Source organism: Oncorhynchus mykiss, chromosome 25, assembly GCF_057628025.1.
Source record: "Oncorhynchus mykiss isolate SJ-2025 chromosome 25, ASM5762802v1, whole genome shotgun sequence".
NCBI classification, from domain to species: domain Eukaryota; kingdom Metazoa; phylum Chordata; class Actinopteri; order Salmoniformes; family Salmonidae; genus Oncorhynchus; species Oncorhynchus mykiss.
Genome location: NC_143046.1, coordinates 11,252,920 through 11,278,255, shown reverse-complemented (window position 1 = coordinate 11,278,255; position 25,336 = coordinate 11,252,920). Strand labels below are relative to the sequence as shown.

Sequence of the window (25,336 nt, the reverse complement as noted above, 5' to 3'; positions counted from 1 at the left end):
TGACAGAGCAGACCTACGGACCCAGTCCCCATTCTCCCATTCTGACAGAGCAGACCTACGGACCCAGTCCCCATTCTCCCATTCTGACAGAGCAGACCTACGGACCCAGTCCCCATTCTCCCACTCTGATAGAGCAGACAGACAGACACAGTCCCCATTCTGACAGAGCAGACAGACGGATCCAGTCACCATTCTTCCATTGTGACAGAGTGGAGCGATCGGACCCAGTCCCCATTCTCCCTCTCTGACAGAGCAGACAGACAGACCCAGTCCCCATTCTCCCTCTCTGACAGAGCAGACAGATGGACCCAGTCCCCATTCTCCCTCTCTGACAGAGCAGACGGATGGACCCAGTCCCCATTCTCCCTCTCTGACAGAGCAGACAGACAGACCCAGTCCCCATTCTCCCTCTCTGACAGAGCAGACAGACAGACCCAGTCCTCATTCTCCCTCTCTGACAGAGAAGACAGACAGACCCAGTCCCCATTCTCCCTCTCTGACAGAGCAGACAGACAGACCCAGTCCCCATTCCCCCTCTCTGACAGAGCAGACAGACCCAGTCCCCATTCCCCCTCTCTGACAGAGCAGACAGACAGACCCAGTCCCCATTCTCCCTCTCTGACAGAGCAGACGGATGGACCCAGTCCCCATTCCCCCTCTCTGACAGAGCAGACGGATGGACCCAGTCCCCATTCCCCCTCTCTGACAGAGCAGACAGACAGACCCAGTCCCCATTCTCCCTCTCTGACAGAGCAGACAGACAGACCCAGTCCTCATTCTCCCTCTCTGACAGAGCAGACAGACAGACCTAGTCCCCATTCTCCCTCTCTGACAGAGCAGACGGATGGACCCAGTCCCCATTCTCCCTCTCTGACAGAGCAGACAGACAGACCCAGTCCCCATTCCCCCTCTCTGACAGAGCAGACAGACCCAGTCCCCATTCTCCCTCTCTGACAGAGCAGACGGATGGACCCAGTCCCCATTCCCCCTCTCTGACAGAGCAGATGGATTGACCCAGTCCCCATTCTCTCATAGAGCGCTTTGCTTTCACAACCTGAGACAGTCCTCAGACCGAGGCTGCATCAGACATAGCACTGAATTCCCCATCCAGAGCCCTGGTCAACAGTAGTGCACTATATAGGGAATAGAGTGAAATTTGAGACACAACCAAACCCTCTTATTCACTTGACAGCAAAAATCTAAGTGGAGGGAATTTTGTGGCCAAACAGCGAGTTGAGTTTGCATCATAGAGGTGCTGAATGAGAGGTAACTTTTATATTATGGAGGTGATGAATGGCTTTGACACCTCAGAAATGAGCTCTATTCAGGCGTACAATCGTCTCAGACACCTTCTCAAGCAGCAAGAGCACAGTATTTTGCACAACAATGGCGCCTGGCCTGCATCTTGTCTGAATAACAAGCGGAAGAAAATTCAGTGTAACGGTAGCTATCTATCTATGGCTGTCTGCCTGTCTGGGACTCAAACACAGCATTTACCCCTCTGGGCTCTGGCTTTGACGTTTAATCTCTAGGATGTGTCCCAAATGACACCCTATTCCCTAGTACATCTATTTGGTAGTGCACTATAAAGGAAATAAGTGCTTATTGAGATGCAGCCCCACAGATATGTTATTTCTAAAGGGGGCCCTAACATTTGGTTGGGCCCCCCTACCTCATGGGTAAAACAATTGAGTGGACTCCTTTTGATGGCGGTTGATGTTTCGTTTTAAAGTACATTTCCTGCCATTCTACACATTTTGCCACGGGGTGGATAGAATTTTAGACTAACTTACCAATCTAAAAAGTGTTAGCTGACATAGCTAATTGAGTGACTGTCAGAGATGATGCACAACCACATTTTGAAATTGCACCTTGTGTATTCTACTATTCTAACTCTCAACAGTAAATTGTGACCCCGACTGAATTCCTAAATAAAACAAATGATAATATATATATATTTATTTTTTCGGGGGCTCCCTAGCAGCCGGGTGCCCTAAGCGACCGCTTGTGCTGCTTTGGCCTGGGGCCGGCCCTGTCTAAAGGTCAACGCTCCATGTAAAATGACAGTAATGGCAGGGATGGTCTACAGTACTAGTCATTGCCATTATTGCACTGTTTTTCCAATTCATAAAATGGGATAAATTCAAAGCGCCATTTTAATAGGCTGATATCGTACTGTATGTCAATATCTCCAGGAATGGACGGCAATGGGGAGCACACACATACTGTATACTCTCTCATTGCCTCCACACCCTTTCAACTCACCATGTTGCAGTATTACAGTACTACAGTACTGCATGCAGGCATAATGTATAGCCTACATAGTGTATAGCCTACATAGTGTATAGCCTACATAGTGTATAGCCTATATAGTGTATAGCCTACATAGTGTATAGACTACTGGGCCTATGAGGGTGGAAGCATTATGTAGTTGGCATATCTGTTGTTGGAGATATGGCTGTAACGAATGACACTCATATAGGGCACTATAACATCCACGTTGCGGAGAACTCGGACTGAATAACGGAATCCAAACATCAAAAGGGAATTCAACAATATTCAACAATGAATTGAACTTAGTAGGAAATCAACTAAAGGTATTGAACTTAGTAGGAAATCAACTAAATGTATTGAACTTAGTAGGAAATCAACTAAATGTATTGAACTTAGTAGGAAATCAACTAAAGGTATTGAACTTAGTAGGAAATCAACTAAATGTATTGAACTTAGTAGGAAATCAACTAAATGTATTGAACTTAGTAGGAAATCAACTAAAGGTATTGAACTTAGTAGGAAATCAACTAAATGTATTGAACTTAGTAGGAAATCAACTAAATGTATTGAACTTAGTAGGAAATCAACTAAATGTATTGAACTTAGTAGGAAATCAACTAAATGTATTGAACTTAGTAGGAAATCAACTAAAGGTATTGAACTTAGTAGGAAATCAACTAAATGTATTGAACTTAGTAGGAAATCAACTAAATGTATTGAACTTAGTAGGAAATCAACTAAATGTATTGAACTTAGTAGGAAATCAACTAAATGTATTGAACTTAGTAGGAAATCAACTAAATGTATTGAACTTAGTAGGAAATCAACTAAATGTATTGAACTTAGTAGGAAATCAACTAAAGGTATTGAACTTAGTAGGAAATCAACTAAATGTATTGAACTTAGTAGGAAATCAACTAAATGTATTGAACTTAGTAGGAAATCAACTAAATGTATTGAACTTAGTAGGAAATCAACTAAATGAATTGAACTTAGTAGGAAATCAACTAAATGTATTGAACTTAGTAGGAAATCAACTAAATGTATTGAACTTAGTAGGAAATCAACTAAATGTATTGAACTTAGTAGGAAATCAACTAAAGGTATTGAACTTAGTAGGAAATCAACTAAATGTATTGAACTTAGTAGGAAATCAACTAAATGTATTGAACTTAGTAGGAAATCAACTAAAGGTATTGAACTTAGTAGGAAATCAACTAAATGTATTGAACTTAGTAGGAAATCAACTAAATGTATTGAACTTAGTAGGAAATCAACTAAAGGTATTGAACTTAGTAGGAAATCAACTAAATGTATTGAACTTAGTAGGAAATCAACTAAAGGTATTGAACTTAGTAGGAAATCAACTAAATGTATTGAACTTAAGTTAATGATAATATAGGAACAAAATGCATCAGTGATTTGTATTTTCCTGCAACTTTCTGAAAAAGCACAGGAATGCCCGTCAGTACTTATATACGCGATGCGCAAGTGTGTCTACACTATGTGTAGCCGTTAGCTATGATGCTAATGATAACCTTCTCCTGGTTGATGGAAAGGCTTTCCCAAAATACCTCAATTAAATGTTAATTACAAAGTAGCCTACGGCAGAATGATATCATGATTTTTGCATCAATTCAGTGGCCATTTGTTTTACAAACTCTGCAATTACATGAGTGCTACAGAAATATCGCTAACCAATCATGCCTCAGTGGGATCGCCAGGCTCCCCTGCCTCAGCCAGATCGCCAGGCTCCACTGCCTCAGCCGGATCGCCAGGCTCCCCTGCCTCAGCCGGATCGCCAGGCTCCCCTGCCTCAGCCGGATCGCCAGGCTCCCCTGCCTCAGCCGGATCGCCAGGCTCCCCTGCCTCAGCCGGATCGCCAGGCTCCCCTGCCTCAGCCGGATCGCCAGGCTCCCCTGCCTCAGCCGGATCGCCAGGCTCCCCTGCTTCCACCGGCTTGTCAGGCACTCCTGATCCCCGGGTTCGTCCCCTTTGTCGGCGTCCTGCGGCTGGAGCCGCGCGTCGGGGAGAGGTTACTGTCATGTATATTCCCTCTCCGGCCTCTAGGTCATCAGGCTGCTGATTATCCCGCACACCTGTCACCATCGTCAAGCTCACCAGCGCCTCATGACACTCACCTGAACTCCATCACCTCCTTGATTATCGTCTCTATATCCGTCACTCCCCTTGGTTCTTCCCTCAGGTATTATTGACTCTGTTTTTATGTCGGTGTGTTGTTTGTGTTTGGTGTTTATTGTTTTGTTTATAAAACACTCACTCCCTGTACTTGCTTTCCGACTCTCAGCGTCCATCGTCACACTTGCATTAAAGAATAACTACATCCAAAATCACTTTTCACAGACCTCAAAAGTGGTCTCCTGATGTGGTTTAAGCATTGTTGTGGACTTAGAACATCTCATTTGTTTTTCTATATGAAAAGGGGTGATTTTGAGAGGGAAAACTGAAACCTGGAAAAACAGAATTTGGTGAAACTGTACAGGCCCCTACTCATATCTCTGAGGTGAAATATCCCCTTTCATTCCAGAGAGGATTGTTATCATGATGAGTGACAGGGCTAGATTGATTTACCCACAATAACAACAATATTATTCTCATTGCCCTATTCTCCGCCTCTCAGTAAGAGCTAGCCATAATAATGTCTGAACGGGCTTCTGTTGTATGTGTGGATGTCATTACAGTGTAAAAATAACGTGAGTGTAAGACCTGTTGTCATTCTTATCCTGTTATCCCCTTCTGCCTTCTCAGGAGGTGATGGTCACAATACACTGTAACGTGCATCCATTTTGAATTTGGTATGCCCGTCTGCTGCATGCCCATGTGTAACTGCAGTGTAGAGATAATGATTCTAAGAATCAGGGTGTCTGATATCTCTGCTGTCTGTTAAAGCTATGGAGATGAAAGCGAGGCACAGGCACGTGGAACGCCATCCCACTGAAACGTCATGGACTGATAATGGGATTATTAGGATGATCAGGAGTAAGGCATTCCTACAGAGTGAAATAGTGTGTTTCAACCCAGAAGATTACGTAGAAGGTCAGAAATGTACATTTTTTTCAAAGCGTGAATAGGAATTTGGAGGTAACTAGATAAAAGTGAAGATAACATTACTAGGTATAATATATTTCAAACAAAGCAACGTGTGTGTATTGATATTATAAAGCACTGGATTATAATTACACTGCTAAAAATATGAACAATATCATACACATCACGGACAAACTGAAATGGTCCACCCGCAATATCATACACATCACGGACAAACTGAAATGGTCCACCCGCAATATCATACACATCACGGACAAACTGAAATGGTCCACCCGCAATATCATACACATCACAAACGAACTGAAATGGTCCACCCGCAATATCATACACATCACAGACAAACTGAAATGGTCCACCCGCAATATCATACACATCACAAACGAACTGAAATGGTCCACCCGCAATATCATACACATCACGGACAAACTGAAATGGTCCACCCGCAATATCATACACATCACGGACAAACTGAAATGGTCCACCCGCAATATCATACACATCACGGACAAACTGAAATGGTCCACCCGCAATATCATACACATCACGGACAAACTGAAATGGTCCACCCGCAATATCATACACATCACAAACAAACTGAAATGGTCCACCCGCAATATCATACACATCACGGACAAACTGAAATGGTCCACCCGCAATATCATACACATCACGGACAAACTGAAATGGTCCACCCGCAATATCATACACATCACGGACAAACTGAAATGGTCCACCCGCAATATCATACACATCACAAACGAACTGAAATGGTCCACCCGCAATATCATACACATCACGGACAAACTGAAATGGTCCACCCGCAATATCATACACATCACGGACAAACTGAAATGGTCCACCCGCAATATCATACACATCACGGACAAACTGAAATGGTCCACCCGCAATATCATACACATCACGGACAAACTGAAATGGTCCACCCGCACAGACAGTGGTGAAGAAGGCACAACAGCGCCTCTTCAACCTCAGGAGGCTGAAGAAATTATGCTTGTCTCCTAAAACCCTCACAAACTTTTACAGATGCATCCTGTCAGGCTGCATCATTGCCTGGTATGGCAACTACTCCACCCACAACCGCAAGGCTCTCCAGAGGGTGGTGCGGTCTGCACAACACATCACTGGGGGAAAACTACCTGCCCTCCAGGACACCTACAGCCCCCGATGACACAGGCAGGCCAAAAAATATCACCAAGGGCAACAACCAACTGAGCCACTGCCTGTTTACCCAGCTATCATCCAGAAGGTGAGGTCAGTAGAGGTGCACCAAAGCTGGGACCGAGAGACTGAAAAATAGCTTCGATCTCAAGACCATCAGACTGTTAAACAGCCACCACTAACACAGAGAGGCTGCTGCCTACATACAGACGTGAAATCATTGGCCACTTTAATAAATGGATCACGAGTCACTTTAATAATGTTTACAGATCTGACATTACTCATCTCATATGTATATACTGTATTTTATACCATCTATTGCATTTTAGCCTATGCCGCTTGTTGTGGAATTGTTAGATTACTTGTTATATATTGCTGCACTGTTGGAACTAACATCTGCTAACCATGTGTATGTGACCAATACAATTTGATTTGAACATCTATCATCCTTTAAATCCTCCATATTTGATTATTTATCTCCTAAAGATCAATCAATTCCTCCTTCTATCATCATGTTTTACCGTCCCTCTAACACTAACATATTATCATCTGGAGAGTTATGTTATTTCAGCCTGGTCACAATTACTTCCTCATTCCCATGATCCTCTACTCTGGGTATTGCACATGCCTGTGAGGTGTGGTGTGTGTGTGTGTGTGTGTGTGTGTGTGTGTGTGTGTGTGTGTGTGTGTGTGTGTGTGTGTGTGTGTGTGTGTGTGAGGTGCTGCCTTACATAAAGTTTGACATTCATTGCATCTGTGATAGAAGACCTTTGTATTTCTCATGAGCATTTATAGTCTTCAATAAGACAGACGTCTTCATCAAGATGAGAACTGACCTGAGGAGGCAGGAGGGAAGGATCTTCCAAACACACACACACACACACACACACACAGCAGGCTCTGTCTTTCATGTAGAGACGTTCCATTAAAGGGGAGCAGCTCCTCAGATGCTTTTAGCATGATTACTTACAGGAAGATAAATAAACAAATTAACGGAAGGAATGACCTTCACCGGTAGTCACTCCCCCACGCGTTCACTCACACATAGACACGTAAACACATATAGACACACATAGACGCACAGACGCATGCATCACGCACACACACATACACATAAAAACACCCCCCCCACACACACAGATGCACTTACACACACACACACACACACACACACACACACACGCACGCATGCACCGACGCACACTCACGCACTTACACACAAACACACTGGAGTCCAGTCAAATCCTCGAGCACTTAATATTCCGCGGGCACGCTGCTAAAGACATCTCTCATTTGACATCATCATTACTATTAGGACAGAGGAAAGGCACATCTGCATGTTCAGTTAGAGCGCCAGACAGATAATAACACAGCAGATTGGCTAATGTCCCTCCTTCATAACTCCTGCAACCACTCGCTGTTTGAAGACTGGGAAAAAGAGGACGAAAGAGAGAGAGAGAGAAGGGAGAGAGAGAGAGGGAGGGGGAGAGAGTGTGAGAAAGAGGGAGAGTAGAGATTGAAGCGAGAACAAGAGCGAGAGATTTTCCTCTGTAGGGACCCAACTGTTGAATTGTCAGTTAATAGGCTGGTCAGAAATCACTCTACTGCAGAGATAGAGAGAGCGCTTCTGCTTTTAATGACCGGCCGTTCTACCTCTCTTCCTCCACAGCCTCAGATCTCCTGCTACATTACTACCCTTCCCATCTCATTAATAACACGTACAGAACTGAACCGTAGAGCGGAGAGTTGAAACTGAGAGAGAAAGAGTCTCTCGTATCCAGTCCCCTGTTTTTATTGTCTGTTGAATGAAGGGAGAGAGATAGTAGGAAGAGAAAGGGAGAGTGGATGGGAGGAGGACAGGACAGGGAGCTGAGTGTGGGATCCACCCCCACCGTAGGACCTCCCAGGCTGGGTTTCTCCCAGAGCAGAGAGGGGTGGTGATGGATGAGGCCTTCAGTCGGCCCAAAGGGCCCTGGATACGCCGACATTGGGCCACCTTTGGGCCGACACTAAACTGCCTGTGGGCCAATGATGGGTGGGAGGACCAGGCAATCAGAGAGAGAGAGCAAGAGAGAGAGCGAGAGAGAGAGAGAGAGAGAGAGAGTGAGGAGAGAGACTGTGAGGAGAGAGAGAGAGAGCAAGAGAGAGAAAGACAGGGTAAGAGAGAAAGTGTATTTCAATTGTGTTTATTATCTATTTCACTTGCTTTGGCAACGTAAATGTTTGTTTCCCATGCCAATAAAGCCCATTGAATTGAAATTGAGCGAGAGCGAGAGAGAGAGATAGAGAGAGGGGGGGGGGGGTATGGATCATGAGCTCATGGGTTCCTCAGCTCTTCTGAAAAAAAATATAATTACAGTTGGATAAATGTAGATAAACTTTGATTTTCTTTGCCCTAGGACTTCTACATGATACTACCCTCTACATCAAAACCTTCAAACCAAATCAAAATTCCACACACATGGCACAGATAACAGCAGAGGAGGAGGAGATAGAGGAACACATAGAACAGATAACAGCAGTGGAGGAGGAGATAGAGGAACACATAGAACAGATAACAGCAGTGGAGGAGGAGATGAGAAAGCTGAGGTGTGACAGACAGCAGGACACTCCCCCAGAGAAACCAGCAGAACAGCCCACCTCAGAACCAGACCACAACCTCAACACCACAATGGGACAGACAACACAGGACCTATCAAACCAACAGACCCCACCCCCCCTAACAGACCCCACCCCCTCCTAACAGACCCCACCCCCTCCTAATAGACCCCACCCCCTCCAACAGACCCCACCCCTCCTAACAGACCCCACCCCCCTACCAGACCCCACCCCCTCCTAACAGACCCCACCCCCCTAACAGACCCCACCCCCTCCTAACAGACCCCACCCTCCTAACAGACCCCCACCCCCTCCTAACAGACCCCACCCTCCTAACAGACCCCACCCCCTCGTTTCAGCCCGTCAGCTCCCCTGATTGCTCTCTTGACAACCCCCACTCATCCCCCGAGGACACACAGAGATTGTGCTCCTCACTGACTCAAATGGCAAATACAATCAAGATAATTAACTTTTTCACAAATACAAAGTGGCTAAACTCTGGTGCCCAAACACTAGGTATGTCCTGGAGCTGTTGTCAGAGGACAAACACTAGGTCCTGGAGCTGTTGTCAGAGGACAAACACTAGGCATGCCCTGGAGCTGTTGTCAGAGGACAGACTAGGGTCCCCCAGCCACATCATAATTCACACGGGCACAAATGACCTGAGGGCCCAGCAGGAAAGGGTGGCCAAAGCACTCAAGGGGAGTGAATGAAAAAGATTATTCCACTTTCCCCAACGCACAAGTGGTTATCTCTACCCTGCAACCACAAAAATACATTCACCTTTCCTCCATTTTCCAGGACTGTAACTCAAAACCTAATGTCTACCTGGCCCACCACTCCACCCTGGACTTGAACAGCCTTTATGACCAGCTCCACCTCTACAAGGCAGCAATCCCAACTTTTTCCAGGACACTGAAGGACGTCACCTTCAACTTCAGCCCCAGCACCTCACACAGGAGCAACAGAGCAATTGACATCCGCCCAGACCAGTGAGACACCCTCCCAGACCTGCAAGACCCCCCCCCCCCCCCCCCCCGAAGGACCTGCACTGAGAGAACCCCTGCCAAGAGGACCTACACCCAGTAGCAGGAAGCTTCTATACAGATAGAAGAGTAGGTTTCTGCTCAGTGGACAGACCTGGTATCTGGAGACAGTAGGTTTTAAAGGGGACTCTGCTCAGTGGACAGCCCTGGTAGATGGAGACAGTAGGTTTTAAAGGGGCCTCTGCTCAGTGGACAGCCCTGGTAGATGGAGACAGTAGGTTTTAAAGAGTCTTTGTGTGTCTTTCCTACCTTCACACACTCCAGAAGTGGAACATATTGTTCCGCATGTGACACTGCCTCTGTTTCTACAATAGGGTATCATGAATAATAGAACAGATCTGCATATATTTATTCATGGGTAAACAATGGTAGTCAAACCCCAGAGAAGAGGGACAATTCAGAATTCAGCATTGTTTACAATCTTTTTTCCTGACTTAATTTTTATTCACAGAGCATGTGAAATCACTTATCCAATCCACTACACAGTTACTGTCACGTCCGGACCTTAGTTCCTTTTTTTATGTCTCTATTTTAGATTGGTCAGGGCGTGAGTTGGGGTGGGCATTCTATGTTTTGTATTTCTATGTGTTTGGCCTGGTATGGTTCCCAATCAGAGGCAGCTGTCAATCGTTGTCTCTGATTGAAAACCATACTTAGGCAGCCTGGTTTCTACCCTTGAGTTGTGGGTAGTTGTTTTCTGTGTCTGCACCAGACAGAACTGTTTTGTTTGTGTCACTTTGTTGGTTTTTGTTCTAGGGTTCTAGTGTTCAGTTTCTTTATTAAATTCACCATGAACACATACCACGCTGCACCTTGGTCCTCTTCACCTTCTTCCACCTACGACAACCGTTACAGTTACTAGGGATGGGTGGTATATAATTTATTTTTCAAAATATCTTTGGTATGTCTTTCCAATACCATCAATATAACTTTGTAATACATTTTAATATTTGTACTTTCTAAATAAATACTTGCAGTCAACCTCGTACCCCTGAACATCGACTGCCTACTGGTACCCTGTGTATGTAGCTGTTACGGCTTTCTTCGGTAGAAGGCGAGTCGGACCAAAATGCAGCATGGCTATTGCGAGCCATGTTTATTTAACAATGATGAACCATGAACTGTACAAAAACAATACAGCCTAAACTGGTGCAAACTAACACTAAGGACAATCACCCACGAAACACTCAAAGAATATGGCTGCCTAAATATGGTTCCCAATCAGAGACAACGATAAGCACCTGCCTCTAATTGAGAACCAATTCAGACAGCCATAGACTTTGCTAGAGAACCCCACTAAGCCACAATCCCAGTACCTACTAAAACCCCAAGACAAAACACACCACATAAATAAACCCATGTCACACCCTGGCCTGACCAAAATAATAAAGAAGATACAAAATACTTCGACCAGGGCGTGACAGTAGCCAAGTTATTACTATTATTAGTATTATTTTACATGTTTCTATATATATATTTTTTCCTCTACATTGTTGGGAAGGGCCTGTAAGTAAGCATTTCACAGTTAGTTTACACCTGTTGTTTTACAAAGCATGTGACAAATAGCATTTAATTTGATCTGAAGTGAGGTGATCAAGTTACACTTCATTATTCATTACTAATGTTTGCCAGCTACAGTGGGGCAAAAAAGTATTTAGTCAGCCACCAATTGTGCAAGTTCTCCCACTTAAAAATATGTGAGAGGCCTGTAATTTTCATCATAGGTACACTTCAACTATGACAGACAAAATGAGAAAAAAAATCCAGAAAATCACATTGTAGGATTTTTAATGAATTTATTTGCAAATTATGGTGGAGAATAAGTATTTGGTCAATAACAAAAGTTTATCTCAATACTTTGTTATATACACTTTGTTGGCAATGACAGAGGTCAAACGTTTTCTGTAAGTCTTCACAAGGTTTTCACACACTGTTGCTGGTATTTTGGCCCATTCCTCCATGCAGATCTCCTCTAGAGCAGTGATGTTTGGGGGCTGTTGCTGGGCAACACGGACTTTCAATTCCCTCCAAAGATTTTAAATGGGGTTGAGATCTGGAGACAGGCCAGGCCACTCCAGGACCAGGTGTTCCAGTTTCTACGACAGCCAGGTGTTCTAGCTGCTATGGCAGCCAGGTGTTCTAGTTTCTACGACAGCCAGGTGTTCTAGTTTCTACGACAGACAGGTGTTCTAGTTGCTACGGCAGCCAGGTGTTTTAGCTGCTACGACAGACAGGTGTTCTAGTTTCTACGACAGCCAGGTGTTTTAGCTGCTACGGCAGCCAGGTGTTCTAGCTGCTACGACAACCAAGTGTTTTAGCTGCTATGGCAGCCAGGTGTGCTAGTTGCTACGACAGCCAGGTGTTTTAGTTGCTACGACAGCCAGGTGTTTTAGCTGCTACGACAGCCAGGTGTTCTAGTTGCTACGACAGCCAGGTGTTTTAGCTGCTATGGCAGCCAGGTGTTTTAGCTGCTACGACAGCAAGGTCTTTTAGCTGCTACGACAGCCAGGTGTTCTAGTTGCTACGACAGCCAGGTGTTTTAGCTGCTACGACAGCCAGGTGTTCTAGTTGCTACTACAGCCAGGTGTTTTAGCTGCTATGGCAGCAAGGTCTTTTAGCTGCCACGACAGCCAGGTGTTCTAGTTGCTATGAAAGCCAGGTGTTTTAGCTGCTACGACAGCAAGGTCTTTTAGTTGCTACGACAGCCAGGTGTTCTAGTTGCTACGACAGCCAGGTGTTCTAGTTGCTACGACAGCCAGGTGTTCTAGTTGCTACGACAGCCAGGTGTTCTAGTTGCTACGACAGCCAGGTGTTCTAGTTGCTACGACAGCCAGGTGTTTTAGCTGCTACGGCAGCCAGGTGTTTTAGCTGCTATGACAGCCAGGTGTTCTAGTTGCTACGGCAGGCAGGTGTTCTAGTTGCTACGGCAGCCAGGTGTTCTAGTTGCTACGGCAGACAGGTGTTTTAGCTGCTACGGCAGACAGGCGTGCTAGTTGCTACGGAGCCAGGTGTTCTAGTTGCTACGGCAGCCAGGTGTGCTAGTTGCTAGGGCAGCCAGGTGTTTTAGCTGCTACGACAGCCAGGTGTGCTAGTTGCTAGGGCAGCCAGGTGTTCTAGTTTATACGACAGCCAGGTGTTCTAGTTGCTACGGCAGCCAGGTGTTTTAGCTGCTACGACAGACAGGTGTTCTAGTTGCTACGGCAGCAAGGTCTTTTAGCTGCTACGACAGACAGGTGTTCTAGTTTCTACGACAGCCAGGTGTTCTAGTTTCTACGGCAGCCAGGTGTTTTACCTGCTACGACAGACAGGTGTTCTAGTTGCTACGGCAGCAAGGTCTTTTAGCTGCTACGACAGACAGGTGTTCTAGTTTCTACGACAGCCAGGTGTTCTAGTTTCTACGGCAGCCAGATCTTTTAGTTGCTACGACAGACAGGTGTTCTAGTTTCTACGACAGCCAGGTGTTTTAGCTGCTACAACAGCCAGGTGTTCTAGTTGCTACGGCAGCCAGGTGTTCCAGTTTCTACGACAGCCAGGTGTTCTAGCTGCTACGACAGCCAGGTGTTCTAGTTTCTACGACAGACACGTGTTCTAGTTGCTACGGCAGCCAGGTGTTCTAGTTTCTACGACAGCCAGGTGTTCTAGCTGCTACGGCAGCCAGGTGTTTTAGCTGCTACGGCAGCCAGGTGTTTTAGTTGCTACGACAGCCAGGTGTTCTAGCTGCTACGGCAGCCAGGTGTTTTAGTTGCTACGACAGCCAGGTGTTCTAGTTTCTACGACAGCCAGGTGTTTTAGCTGCTACGACAGCCAGGTGTTCTTGCTGCTACGACAGCCAGGTGTTATAGTTTCTACGACAGCCAGGTGTTCTAGTTGCTACGGCAGCCAGGTGTTTTAGCTGCTATGACAGACAGGTGTTCTAGTTGCTACGACAGACAGGTGTTTTAGCTGCTACGGCAGACAGGTGTGCTAGTTGCTATGGCAGCCAGGTGTTCTAGTTGCTATGGCAGAGAGAGAAAAAGAGATAAAGAGAGAGAGATGGAAATATAGAGACAGAGAGAGAGAGAGAGAGAGAGAGAGAGAGAGAGAGAGATGGAGATAGAGAGAGAGAGAGAGAGAGAGAGAGCGAGAGAGAGAGAAAGACAGAGATGGAAATATAGAGAGAGACAGAGAGAGAGAAAGAGAGAGATGGAAATAGAGAGAGAGAGAGAGAGAGAGAGAGAGAAAGAGAGAGATGGAAATATAGAGAGAGACAGAGAGAGGGAGAGAGAGAGAGAGAGAGAGAGAGAGAGAGAGATGGAAAGAAAGAAAGAAAGAAAGAAAGAAAGAAAGAAAGAAAGAAAGAAAGAAAGAAAGAAAGAAAGAAAGAAAGAAAGAAGGGACAAAATATATCCTGTTTTATAAGCAGGAGTGAAAACCTGTTTCATATCTAGTATTTCCTGTCTTTCAGGAAGGAAGGCCCACTTCAGTCTGAGAGAGAGAGAGTGGAGATTGGATAGTGAGAGAGAGCGGTGAGAGAGTAGGGGGGAATGTGATTGCCGTCGGTAACACTTCTCACAAGAGGCCCTGTCGTGATGGAAAGCTTCCTATTTCAATTACCAACCATCTCACTAGTTTTACTCTGTTCTGCTTTATCTTGTCACACTGTGTACCAGGGAATCATATTGTTGATCTGGTCACACTGTGTACCAGGGAACCATATTGTTGATCTGGTCACACCGTGTACCAGGGAATCATATTGTTGATCTGGTCACACCGTGTACCAGGGAATCATATTGTTGATCTGGTCACACCGTGTACCAGGGAATCATATTGCTGATCTGGTCACACCGTGTACCAGGGAATCATATTGTTGATCTGGTCACACCGTGTACCAGGGAATCATATTGTTGATCTGGTCACACCGTGTACCAGGGAATCATATTGTTGATCTGGTCACACCGTGTACCAGGGAATCATATTGTTGATCTGGTCACACCGTGTACCAGGGAATCATATTGTTGATCTGGTCACACCGTGTACCAGGGAATCATATTGTTGATCTGGTCACACCGTGTACCAGGGAATCATATTGTTGATCTGGTCACACTTTGTACCAGGGAATCATATTGTTGATCTGGTCACACCGTGTACCAGGGAATCATATTGTTGATCTGGTCACACCGTGTACCAGGGAATCATATTGTTGATCTGGTCACACCGTGTACCAGGGAATCATATTGTTGATCTGGTCACACCGTGTACCAGGGAATCATATTGTTGATCTGGTCACATTGTGTACCAGGGAATCATATTGTTGATCTGGTCACATCGTGTACCAGGGAATCATATTGTTGATCTGGTCACACCGTGTACCAGGGAATCATATTGTTGATCTGGTCACACCGTGTACCAGGGAATCATATTGTTGATCTGGTCACACCGTGTACCAGGGAATCATATTGTTGATCTGGTCACACCGTGTACCAGGGAATCATATTGTTGATCTGGTCACACCGTGTACCAGGGAATCATATTGTTGATCTGGTCACATCGTGTACCAGGGAATCATATTGTTGATCTGGTCACACCGTGTACCAGGGAATCATATTGTTGATCTGGTCACACTTTGTACCAGGGAATCATATTGTTGATCTGGTCACACCGTGTACCAGGGAATCATATTGTTGATCTGGTCACACCGTGTACCAGGGAATCATATTGTTGATCTGGTCACACCGTGTACCAGGGAATCATATTGTTGATCTGGTCACACTTTGTACCAGGGAATCATATTGTTGATCTGGTCACACCGTGTACCAGGGAATCATATTGTTGATCTGGTCACACCGTGTACCAGGGAATCGTATTGTTGATCTGGTCACACCGTGTACCAGGGAATCATATTGTTGATCTGGTCACACCGTGTACCAGGGAATCATATTGTTGATCTGGTCACACCGTGTACCAGGGAATCATATTGTTGATCTGGTCACACCGTGTACCAGGGAATTATACATTTCTATTCAAGAGGAAAAAAACTGCAGCAGCCCCGGTAATATCCACTTTGGAGAGGAGGAGGCAGAGAGGAGCTGGTTTCTGAGGCTGTATAATATCATGCTACACGGAGCAGAGCAATATGGAGGCTGATTAAAAAATGCATTAATGCCAATTAGAAACACAAAACGCAAATACTGTGCCTTGTAATTGCAGAAATGCAAAAATGCAGAAAGAAAAACACGTCATAAAGGTGACCACCGCATCATGGTGGGGGTCGCTTTTATCGTAAAGTCAAGCCAGGAATTCCCAGTTGGTATAAAGACAGTTATGGTAATGAATGGTTTACTTATTCCTTCTTTCCTTCTGTCCTTCCTTCCTTGACGACCTGCCATGTAACGTGTTTCTGTGCATGGTCCTTGCTCATTTGTAGCATTACATGGCGACTGCGTAAAAATAGCTTAACCCTAGCCCTAAACCTAACCTTAACCCTAGCCCTAACCTTCAACCTATCCTTAACCTTAACCCCATCCTTAATCCTATCCCTAACCCTAACCTAACCTTAACCCTAACCCTAGCCCTAAACCTAACCTTAACCCCAACCTTAATCCTATCCCTAACCCTAACCTAACCTTAACCCTATCCCTAACCCTAACTTAACCTTAACCTTATCCCTAACCCTAACCTAACCTATATTCTGAACCTAACCTGTAACCTTAACAGATAGTTAGTTGGGAGTGTGACCCTCTATAGAACATCTACAGATTGACTTTCCAGACTATCCAGCAGCATGCCCTTTACACTGTCCATCCCGTCGCCTGTGTGTGTCTCTGTGAGTGTGTGTGTGTCTCTGTGAGTGTGTGTGTGTGTGTGTCTGTGAGTGCGTGTGTGTGTCTCTGTGAGTGTGTGTGTGTGTGTGTGTGTGTGTGTGTGTGTGTGTGTGTGTGTGTGTGTGTGTGTGTGTGTGTGTGTCTCTGTGAGTGTGTGTGTGTGTCTCTGTGAGTGTGTGTGTGTGTCTCTGTGAGTGTGTGTGTGTGTCTCTGTGAGTGCGTGTGTGTGTCTCTGTGAGTGCGTGTGTGTGTGTCTCTGTGAGTGTGTGTGTGTCTGTGTGTCTCTGTGAGTGTGTGTGTGTCTCTGTGAGTGCGTGTGTGTGTCTTTGTGAGTGCGTGTGTGTGTCTCTGTGAGTGTGTGTGTGTGTCTCTGTGAGTGTGTGTGTGTGTCTCTGTGAGTGCGTGTGTGTCTCTGTGAGTGTGTGTGTGTGTGTGTCTCTGTGAGTGCGTGTGTGTGTGTCTGTGTATTACCATACTGCCACGGTCTAATAAACAGCCTCGTCACCTTCATGAGCTCTGTTGCAGGACATACAGGACTGTAAAGCACATCCACCACTCGCTGGGTTAACCTACACATACCTTCTCTCATATTATTAGGCAACAGGACAGTCAATCTCCATTGAGCGGTTGAAGCATGACGTTAGCCACTAGATAAACAACATCCATCTTGATTGGATGATTGAATTGTTCCATTATACAGGGTTTAGGGGGCTGGGGTTCCGCTTTACCCCCTCGAGCATCTCCGGATAACAAATCCCAAAAGCAGTTATCTCAGTAAATCAACTGCAAACCAGACATTCAGGACAGTACTCAGATGAAACCCAATGCCAAACACCACCTTTCTTAAATCTATCCAGATGACCACTTTCTAAATATTTTCTAAACTAAATAGCAGACTTCCCCAACTGATTCTGACACAGAGACATCCCATACCCAATCCCCTCTGTCCCATCCCAGTCACGGACAGAGTGTGTTCCTACCTTCAGAGTGGTGTGAGAGGGTGAGCAGGCTGACACAGGACGCTCCTATCCCAGATCCAAACACTGTGATACGGTTGGAGTCTCCTCCGAAGTATCCAATGTTCTCACTGATCCACCTCAGAGCCTGGATCTGGTCCAGTAGGCCGTAGTTCCCCTTAGCTGCCTGGTCCCCTGTAGACAGGAACCCTGGAACAGACACAGAGGAAACAAGGTTAGTCAATGACGTAACACTAACAGGGATGCAATTGTGTTTCCCAAAGGTAGGTTGAGATTGATTCCTTTTTGGTCCCAGGTTAACACTGGACACCTGGATGAAGTTGATTCCTTTTGGGTCCCAGGTTAACACTGGACACCTGGCTGAGGTTGATTCATTTTGGGTCCCAGGTTAACACTGGACACCTGGCTGAGGTTGATTCCTTTTGGGTCCCAGGTTAACACTGGACACCTGGCTGAGGTTGATTCATTTTGGGTCCCAGGTTAACACTGGACACCTGGCTGAGGTTGATTCCTTTTGGGTCCCAGGTTAACACTGGACACCTGGCTGAGGTTGATCCCTTTTGGGTCCCAGGTTAACACTGGACACCTGGCTGAGGTTGATCCCTTTTGGGTCCCAGGTTAACACTGGACACCTGGCTGAGGTTGATTCCTTTTGGGTCCCAGGTTAACACTGTACACCTGGATGAGGTTGATTCCTTTTGGGTTCCAGGTTAAACTATCAAGCTCTCCGGCTCTCCAGTGAGATCCTGACTGATTGGAATACATGATTGTTGGTCAAATCAAAGGGCTGTGTGACCACATGTCATGTTTACATTATGGGAAATCAATGTTGAGCCTCCCTGGACGGTCACATATCACCCTGTCTATCGACCCGCCATGATGAGAACCACATGTATCTATGAGTGCTGTTGTGTTGTGACACTGAGAGAAAAGGCAGGAGAGATGGAAGCTAAGAGGCCCTGAATAACATACATGTACCAGAACGGTTCCCTCGTAAATCATGACCTCTTTAGTGTAGGCCTTTATTTCAACAAAAACAAAAACGTTTTTTAAAAGTTTTTGTACTTTAGTTTGAAATGTTTCCGATGTTCCGATATTTTACGACAGGATATAGAGGGTTAGGGTTAGGACAGGATATAGAGGGTTAGGGTTAGGACAGGATATAGAGGAGTAGAGATGATGAGTAGAAGAGCTTTATGTGGAATATATTGGAACTATTGGAGTAATGGTAATACATCCTTCAGCTATTGTACCTCGAGTGGAGAGTGACATGGAAACACAAGCCTAGGCAGTTAGTGGTTTTACAGGGCTCTACATGTTTCAATGTACAGAACATGAACTACATGGACTAGACATTTCTACTGAGTCCCATCTTCACATGATGGCGTGTGACATTGAGCCTCTCTTTGGGACATGTGTGTTCATGTTAACACTGAGTCACTATAACCACATCTCCAGGGCTCTGTCCCAAACACATAAGAGAGAGAGAGAGAGAGGGATGCACACCCACGCAAGCACGCACACAGACACACACACACACACACGCACGCACGCACGCAAACACCCGCACACACACACACACCCACACACACACACACACACACACACACACACACACACACACACACACACACACACACACACACACACACACACACACACACACACACACACTCACACACACACACACACACACACACACACTCACACACACACACAAACTATAACTGTGTCTCCAGGGCTCAGGCACAGCTGTATGATGGGTAATAGAATGTTACATCATCTGTTGTCCCAGAGGACCTCTCAATAGACTCTGTGTCCATATCACATATCACCTACACTGGCAACAGCCAAAATAAATAGCCTCTGCATTAGGCTTAACATATCCAATCTGAACCGGCAGGCCACAGGTAGCCAGCCTATGGGTACGAATACCGGTTAAATAAAAACGCTTAAGAATATAAAGTGCAATGCTGTAATATTTTTTTTCTTCACATTTTCAAACAGTCCATTTATATTTTCCAACGGGATACACATTTGAGTGTTTTTTCTCGCCTGAGTTTCACTGTCAAAAATATAATTAAACCATCTAGTGTTCAGAGAAATAACAACACAATGTCAAATACAGGTAGCCTAGTCAAATAATTAACATCCAATCACCGTTACTCTCTTGTGGGAATTCCACTAACGGTCTGTATGTAGCCAAACGTAGCTGCTGCTCATGTTAGTATCGGTACTGATGGTGCAAAAGCCATGACAGGGAGACATAGTGGAGTGGTAACGCGCGTGCAAGCAGTTGCTCCAGACGCCACTTGGGTGCACTGCAGCATCCACCAAGGGGCTCTTGCTGCCAAGGGAATGCCTGACAGTTAGAAAGACGTTTTGGACTCTACAGTGAAAATGGTTAACTTTGTTAAAGCAAGGCCCCTGAAGTCTCGTGTATTTTCTGCACTACGCAGTGATATGGGCAGCGACCATGTAACACTTTTACAACATACAGAAGTGTGCTGGTTGTCAAGGGGCAAAGTATTGACACATTTTTTAAATTGAGAGACGAGCTTTAAGTTTTCTTTACTGACCATAATTTTCACTTGTCTGGCGGCTTGCATGAAGACGAGTTTCTCACACGACTGGCCTATCTGGGTGATGTTCTCTCTCACCTGAATGATCTGAATCAAGGATTGCAGGGACACTCTGCAACTATATTCAATGTGCGGGACAAAATTGAAGTTATGATTAAAAAGTTGGAGCTCTTTTCTGTCCGCATTAACAAGGACAACACACAGGTCTTTCCATCATTGTATGTTTTGTGTGCAAATGATCTCAAGCTTACGGACAATGTCAAATGTGATATAGCGAAGCACCTGAGAGAGTTGGGTGTGCAATTACGCAGGTACTTTCCCAAAACGGATGACACAAACAACTGGATTCATTATCCCTTTCATGCCCTGCCTCCAGTCCACTTACTGATATCTGAACAAGAGAGACTCATCGAAATTGCAACACGCCTTTCTGTGAAAATGTAATTTAATCAGAAGCCCCTGCCAGATTTCTGGACTGGGCTGCGCTCAGAGTATCCTGCTTCGGCAAATCGTGCTGTTAAGACATTGATGCCCTTTGCAACCACGTACCTATGTGAGAGTGGATTCTCGGACCTCACCAGCATGAAAACTAAATACAGGCACAGACTGTGTGTGGAAAATGATTTAAGACTGAGACTCTCTCCAACACAACCCAACATTGCAGAGTTATGTGTATCCTTTCAAGCACACCCTTCTCATTAACCTGTGGTGAGTTAGTCACCATTTTATATGAACAAATAAGGTTTTATATGTAAGATGGTTAAATAAAGAGCAAAATGATTGATTATTATTATATTAGTATTTGTACCCTGGTTCTCATTGTCACTTACCACGAGCCGAGTTGTGACAAAAACTCACACTCATTGTTATGTTTAATAAATGTATCGTATAGTGTGTATGTGGCAGGCTTACAATGATGCCAAAAACCAAAATTTGAGAGTGCGCTGACCCTTGTGCTAGAGGGGAGGTTGAATGTTTGAAGGGGTACGGGACTATAAAAAGTTTGGGAACCACTGCTCTACAGCATCACAGTAAATCCATGATTTATTTAGACAGGTCTAAAGAAACATGATATGAAGAAAATGTAGTCTATTTCAGAAGAACAGAATAGCATCCTCTGAGTTGTCATTATGTTAGGTCCTGATCTGCCTATGCCATATGGCTGTGGGCCACACTAGTTCATTTAGCAGACACCATTTGTTCAGAATTCCGTGGCATTATTTACATTATTTTATAGTATGAAGAATATAATTGAACAAAGCTGAATAAAATAGAAAGGATATTTTTTCCAAACATTTGGGGGCGTGCTCACATGCGGCTATTCTATCTTGGGCAGTTACAAAGAAACAGGTCCTACTATATGCTTAATGTAGAGTTATTTATGTAACTTGAGTTGTGATACAAACGCTTGGCTATATGTTTTGATGCATTCTAAGGCTGTATGTCCCTCACTCTTTTCTTTCATTCAACTTTTTCACTTTTTCGTTTTATGTGGACGTGGTTCGTCAGGACTTCCAACAGCTGAAGCTAAGTAGTAACATTAACATTATGCCTTCTAATTGCAGTCGCTGTACTCATAATATACAGGAGAACGATCGCCTTACGGGAGGATTGCTGTGCTGCAAGCCCAGCTTCAGACGCAATCGTTAGGCAAGGGTAATTTCAGTGTAGGAAAAGATGAAACAGCATCTGTGCCACCAGTAAGTACAGATAGTAACGTTAGTATGAATCCCCTCGCACGGTCCCCGCAGCCGGACAACTTTCTCATGGCTTCTGGAGGGAAATGCTGTAGGAATGCTCAATCGGTGTCGCTCATTCAGCCGACAGAAACTTTCAACCGGTTTTCCCAATTAAGCAGCGAGTCGGAGTCAGAGGTCGAGCCTTCTCTGGTCTCTACTCCTCCCGTTACGGGGTCTGAGACGCCGAAGCTTCCCACCATTAGCTCCGACAAATTGAAAACCCTAGTCATTGGCGACTCCATTACCCGCAGTATTAGACTTAAAACAAATCATCCAGTGATCATACACTGTTTACCAGGAGGCAGGGCTACCGACGTTAACCTCTTCGATATAGGGGGTGCTATTTTAATTTTTGGATGAAAAACGTTCCCGTTTTAAACAAGATATTTTGTCACGAAAAGATGCTCGACTATGCATATAATTGACAGCTTTGGAAAGAAAACACTCTGACGTTTCCAAAACGGCAAAGATATTGTCTGTGAGTGCCACAGAACTGATGTTACAGGCAAAACCCAGATAAAACTCCAATCAGGAAGTGCCGCATTTTTTGAAACCGCCTCATGCCAATGACTCCTTATATTGCTGTGAATAAGCTACGAATAAGCTTACGTTTTCCACGTTTTCCCCAAGGTGTCTACAGCATTGTGACGTCTTTTTAGGCATTTCCCTTGAAGAATGGCTGTAAGGGACCATATATGGCATGTGGTCACATGGTGTCTCCCGCAGAAAACCTTGCGTAAAATACTGAGGTAGCCATTTTTCCAATCGCTTCTTATGAGAAACCAATTGCCTCGACGGATATATTATCGAATATATATGTTAAAAACACCTTGAGGATGGATCCTAAACAATGTTTGCCGTGTTTCTGTCGATATTATGGAGCAAATTTTGAAAAAAGTTTGGCATTATAGTTGAAGTATTTTTCGGTCGATTTCTCAGCCAAGCAGGATGAACAAACGGGAGCTATTTCGCCTACAAAAATTATATTTTGGGAAAAAAGGAACATTTGCTATCTAACTGGGAGTCTCCTGAGTGAAAGCATATGAAGTTCTTCAAAGGTAAATTATTTAATTTGGTTGCTTTTCTTATTTTCGTGAAAATGTTGCCTGCTGCCAGCAGAGCTAGCGTAGCATTATGCCATGATAAACTTACACAAATGCTTGTCTAGCGTTGGCTGTAACGCATATTTTGAAAATCTGAGATGACAGTGTTGTTAACAAAAGGCTAAGCTTGTGTTTGAATATATTGATTTCATTTGCGATTTTCATGAATAGGAAAAGTTGCGTTATGCTAATGCATAATGCATTTGAGGCTATGATTACGCTCCCGGATACGGGTTTGCTAGTCGCAAGAAGTTGTTAAGGCTAATCTGAAGATGGTGCTGGCTAAGGCAAAAACTGGCGAGTGTAGAGATATTGTTATCCACGTCGGCACCAACGATGTTAGGATGAAACAGTCAGAGGTCACCAAGCGCAACATAGCTTCAGCGTGTAAATCAGCTAGAAAGATGTGTCGGCATCGAATAATTGTCTCTGGCCCCCTCCCAGTTAGGGGGAGTGATGAGCTCTACAGCAGAGTCTCACAACTCAATCGCTGGTTGAAAACTGTTTTCTGCCCCTCCCAAAAGAAAGAATTTGTAGATAATGGGCCCTCTTTCAGGGACTCCCCCACAAACAGGACCAAGCCTGGCCTGTTGAGGAGTGACGGACTCCATCCTAGCTGGAGGTGTGCTCTCATCTTATCTACCAACATAGACAGGGCTCTAACTCCTCTAGCTCCACAATGAAATAGGGTGCAGGCCAGGCAGCCTGCCTGCTTAGTGGAGTCTGCCACTAGCACAGTCAGTGTAGTCAGCTCAGCTATCCCCATTGAGACCGTGTCTGTGCCTTGATGTAGGTTGGGCGAAACTAAACATGGCGGTGTTCGCGTTAGCAATCTCACTAGAATAAAGACCTCCTCCCTTATTGTCATTATTGAAAGAGATTGTGATACCTCACATCTCAAAATAGGGCTACTTAATGTTAGATCCCTCACTTCAAAGGCAGTTATAGTCAATTAACTAATTACTGATCATAATCTTGATGTGATTGGCCTGACTGAAACATGGCTTAAGCCTGATGAATATACTGTGTTAAATGAGGCTTCACCTCCTGGTTACACTAGTGACCATATCCCCCGTGCATCCCTCAAAGGGGGAGGTGTTGCTAACATTTAAGATAGCAAATTTCAATTTACAAAAACCACCCCTGACGTTTTCGTCTTTTGAGCTTCTATTCATGAAATCTATGCAGCCTACTCAATCACTTTTTATAGCTACTGTTTACAGGCCTCCTGGGCCATATACAGCGTTCCTCACTGAGTTCCCTGAACCCCTATCACACCTTGTAGTAATGACAGATAATATTCACATTTTTGGTGATTTTAATATTGACACGGAAAAGTCCACAGACCCACTCCAAAAGCCTTTCGGAGCCATCATCGACTCAGTGGGTTTTGTCCAACATGCCTCCGGACCTACTCACTGTCACAGTCAAACTCTGGACCTAGTTTTGTCCCATGGAATAAACGTTGTGGATCATAATGTTTTTCCTCAAAATCCTGGACTATCGGTCCACCATTTTATTACGTTTGCAATCGCAACAAATAATCTGCTCAGACCCCAACCAAGGAACATCAAAAGTTGTGCTATAAATTCTCAGACAACCCAAAGATTCCTTGATGCCCTTCCAGACTCCCTCTGCCTACCCAAGGACGTCAGAGGACAAAAATCAGTTAACCACCTAACTGAGGAACTCAATTTAACCTTGAGCAATACCCTAGATGCAGTTGCACCCCTAAAACTAAAAACATTTATCATAAGAAACTAGCTCCCTGTTATACAGAAAATACCCGAGCTCTGAAGCAAGCTTCCAGAAAATTGGAACGGAAATGGCGCCACACCAAACTGGATGTCTTCCGACAAGCTTGTAAAGACAGTACCGTGTAGTATCGAAGAGCCCTCACTGCTGCTCGATCATCCTATTTTTACAACTTAATTGAGGAAAATAAGAACAATCCAAAATGTATTTTTGA

General features: G+C 44.8%; 2 protein-coding genes across 3 annotated transcripts in view; both read right to left on the bottom strand.

Moving 5' to 3' along the window:
* Positions 1–25,336, bottom strand: part of nlgn3a (neuroligin 3a) — a 419,030-nt gene that overhangs the window by 104,327 nt on the left and 289,367 nt on the right. For both annotated transcript variants that reach the window (XM_090220116.1, XM_090220115.1), the window contains exon 4: positions 17,947–18,132. In XM_090220116.1, the coding sequence (XP_090076242.1) occupies positions 17,947–18,132 (186 nt within the window). The remainder of the gene's footprint in view (positions 1–17,946; positions 18,133–25,336) is intronic.
* The window catches only part of LOC110504367 (rho-related GTP-binding protein RhoG), a 666,992-nt gene that overhangs the window by 488,926 nt on the left and 152,730 nt on the right, over positions 1–25,336 (bottom strand). The window lies entirely within an intron of this gene.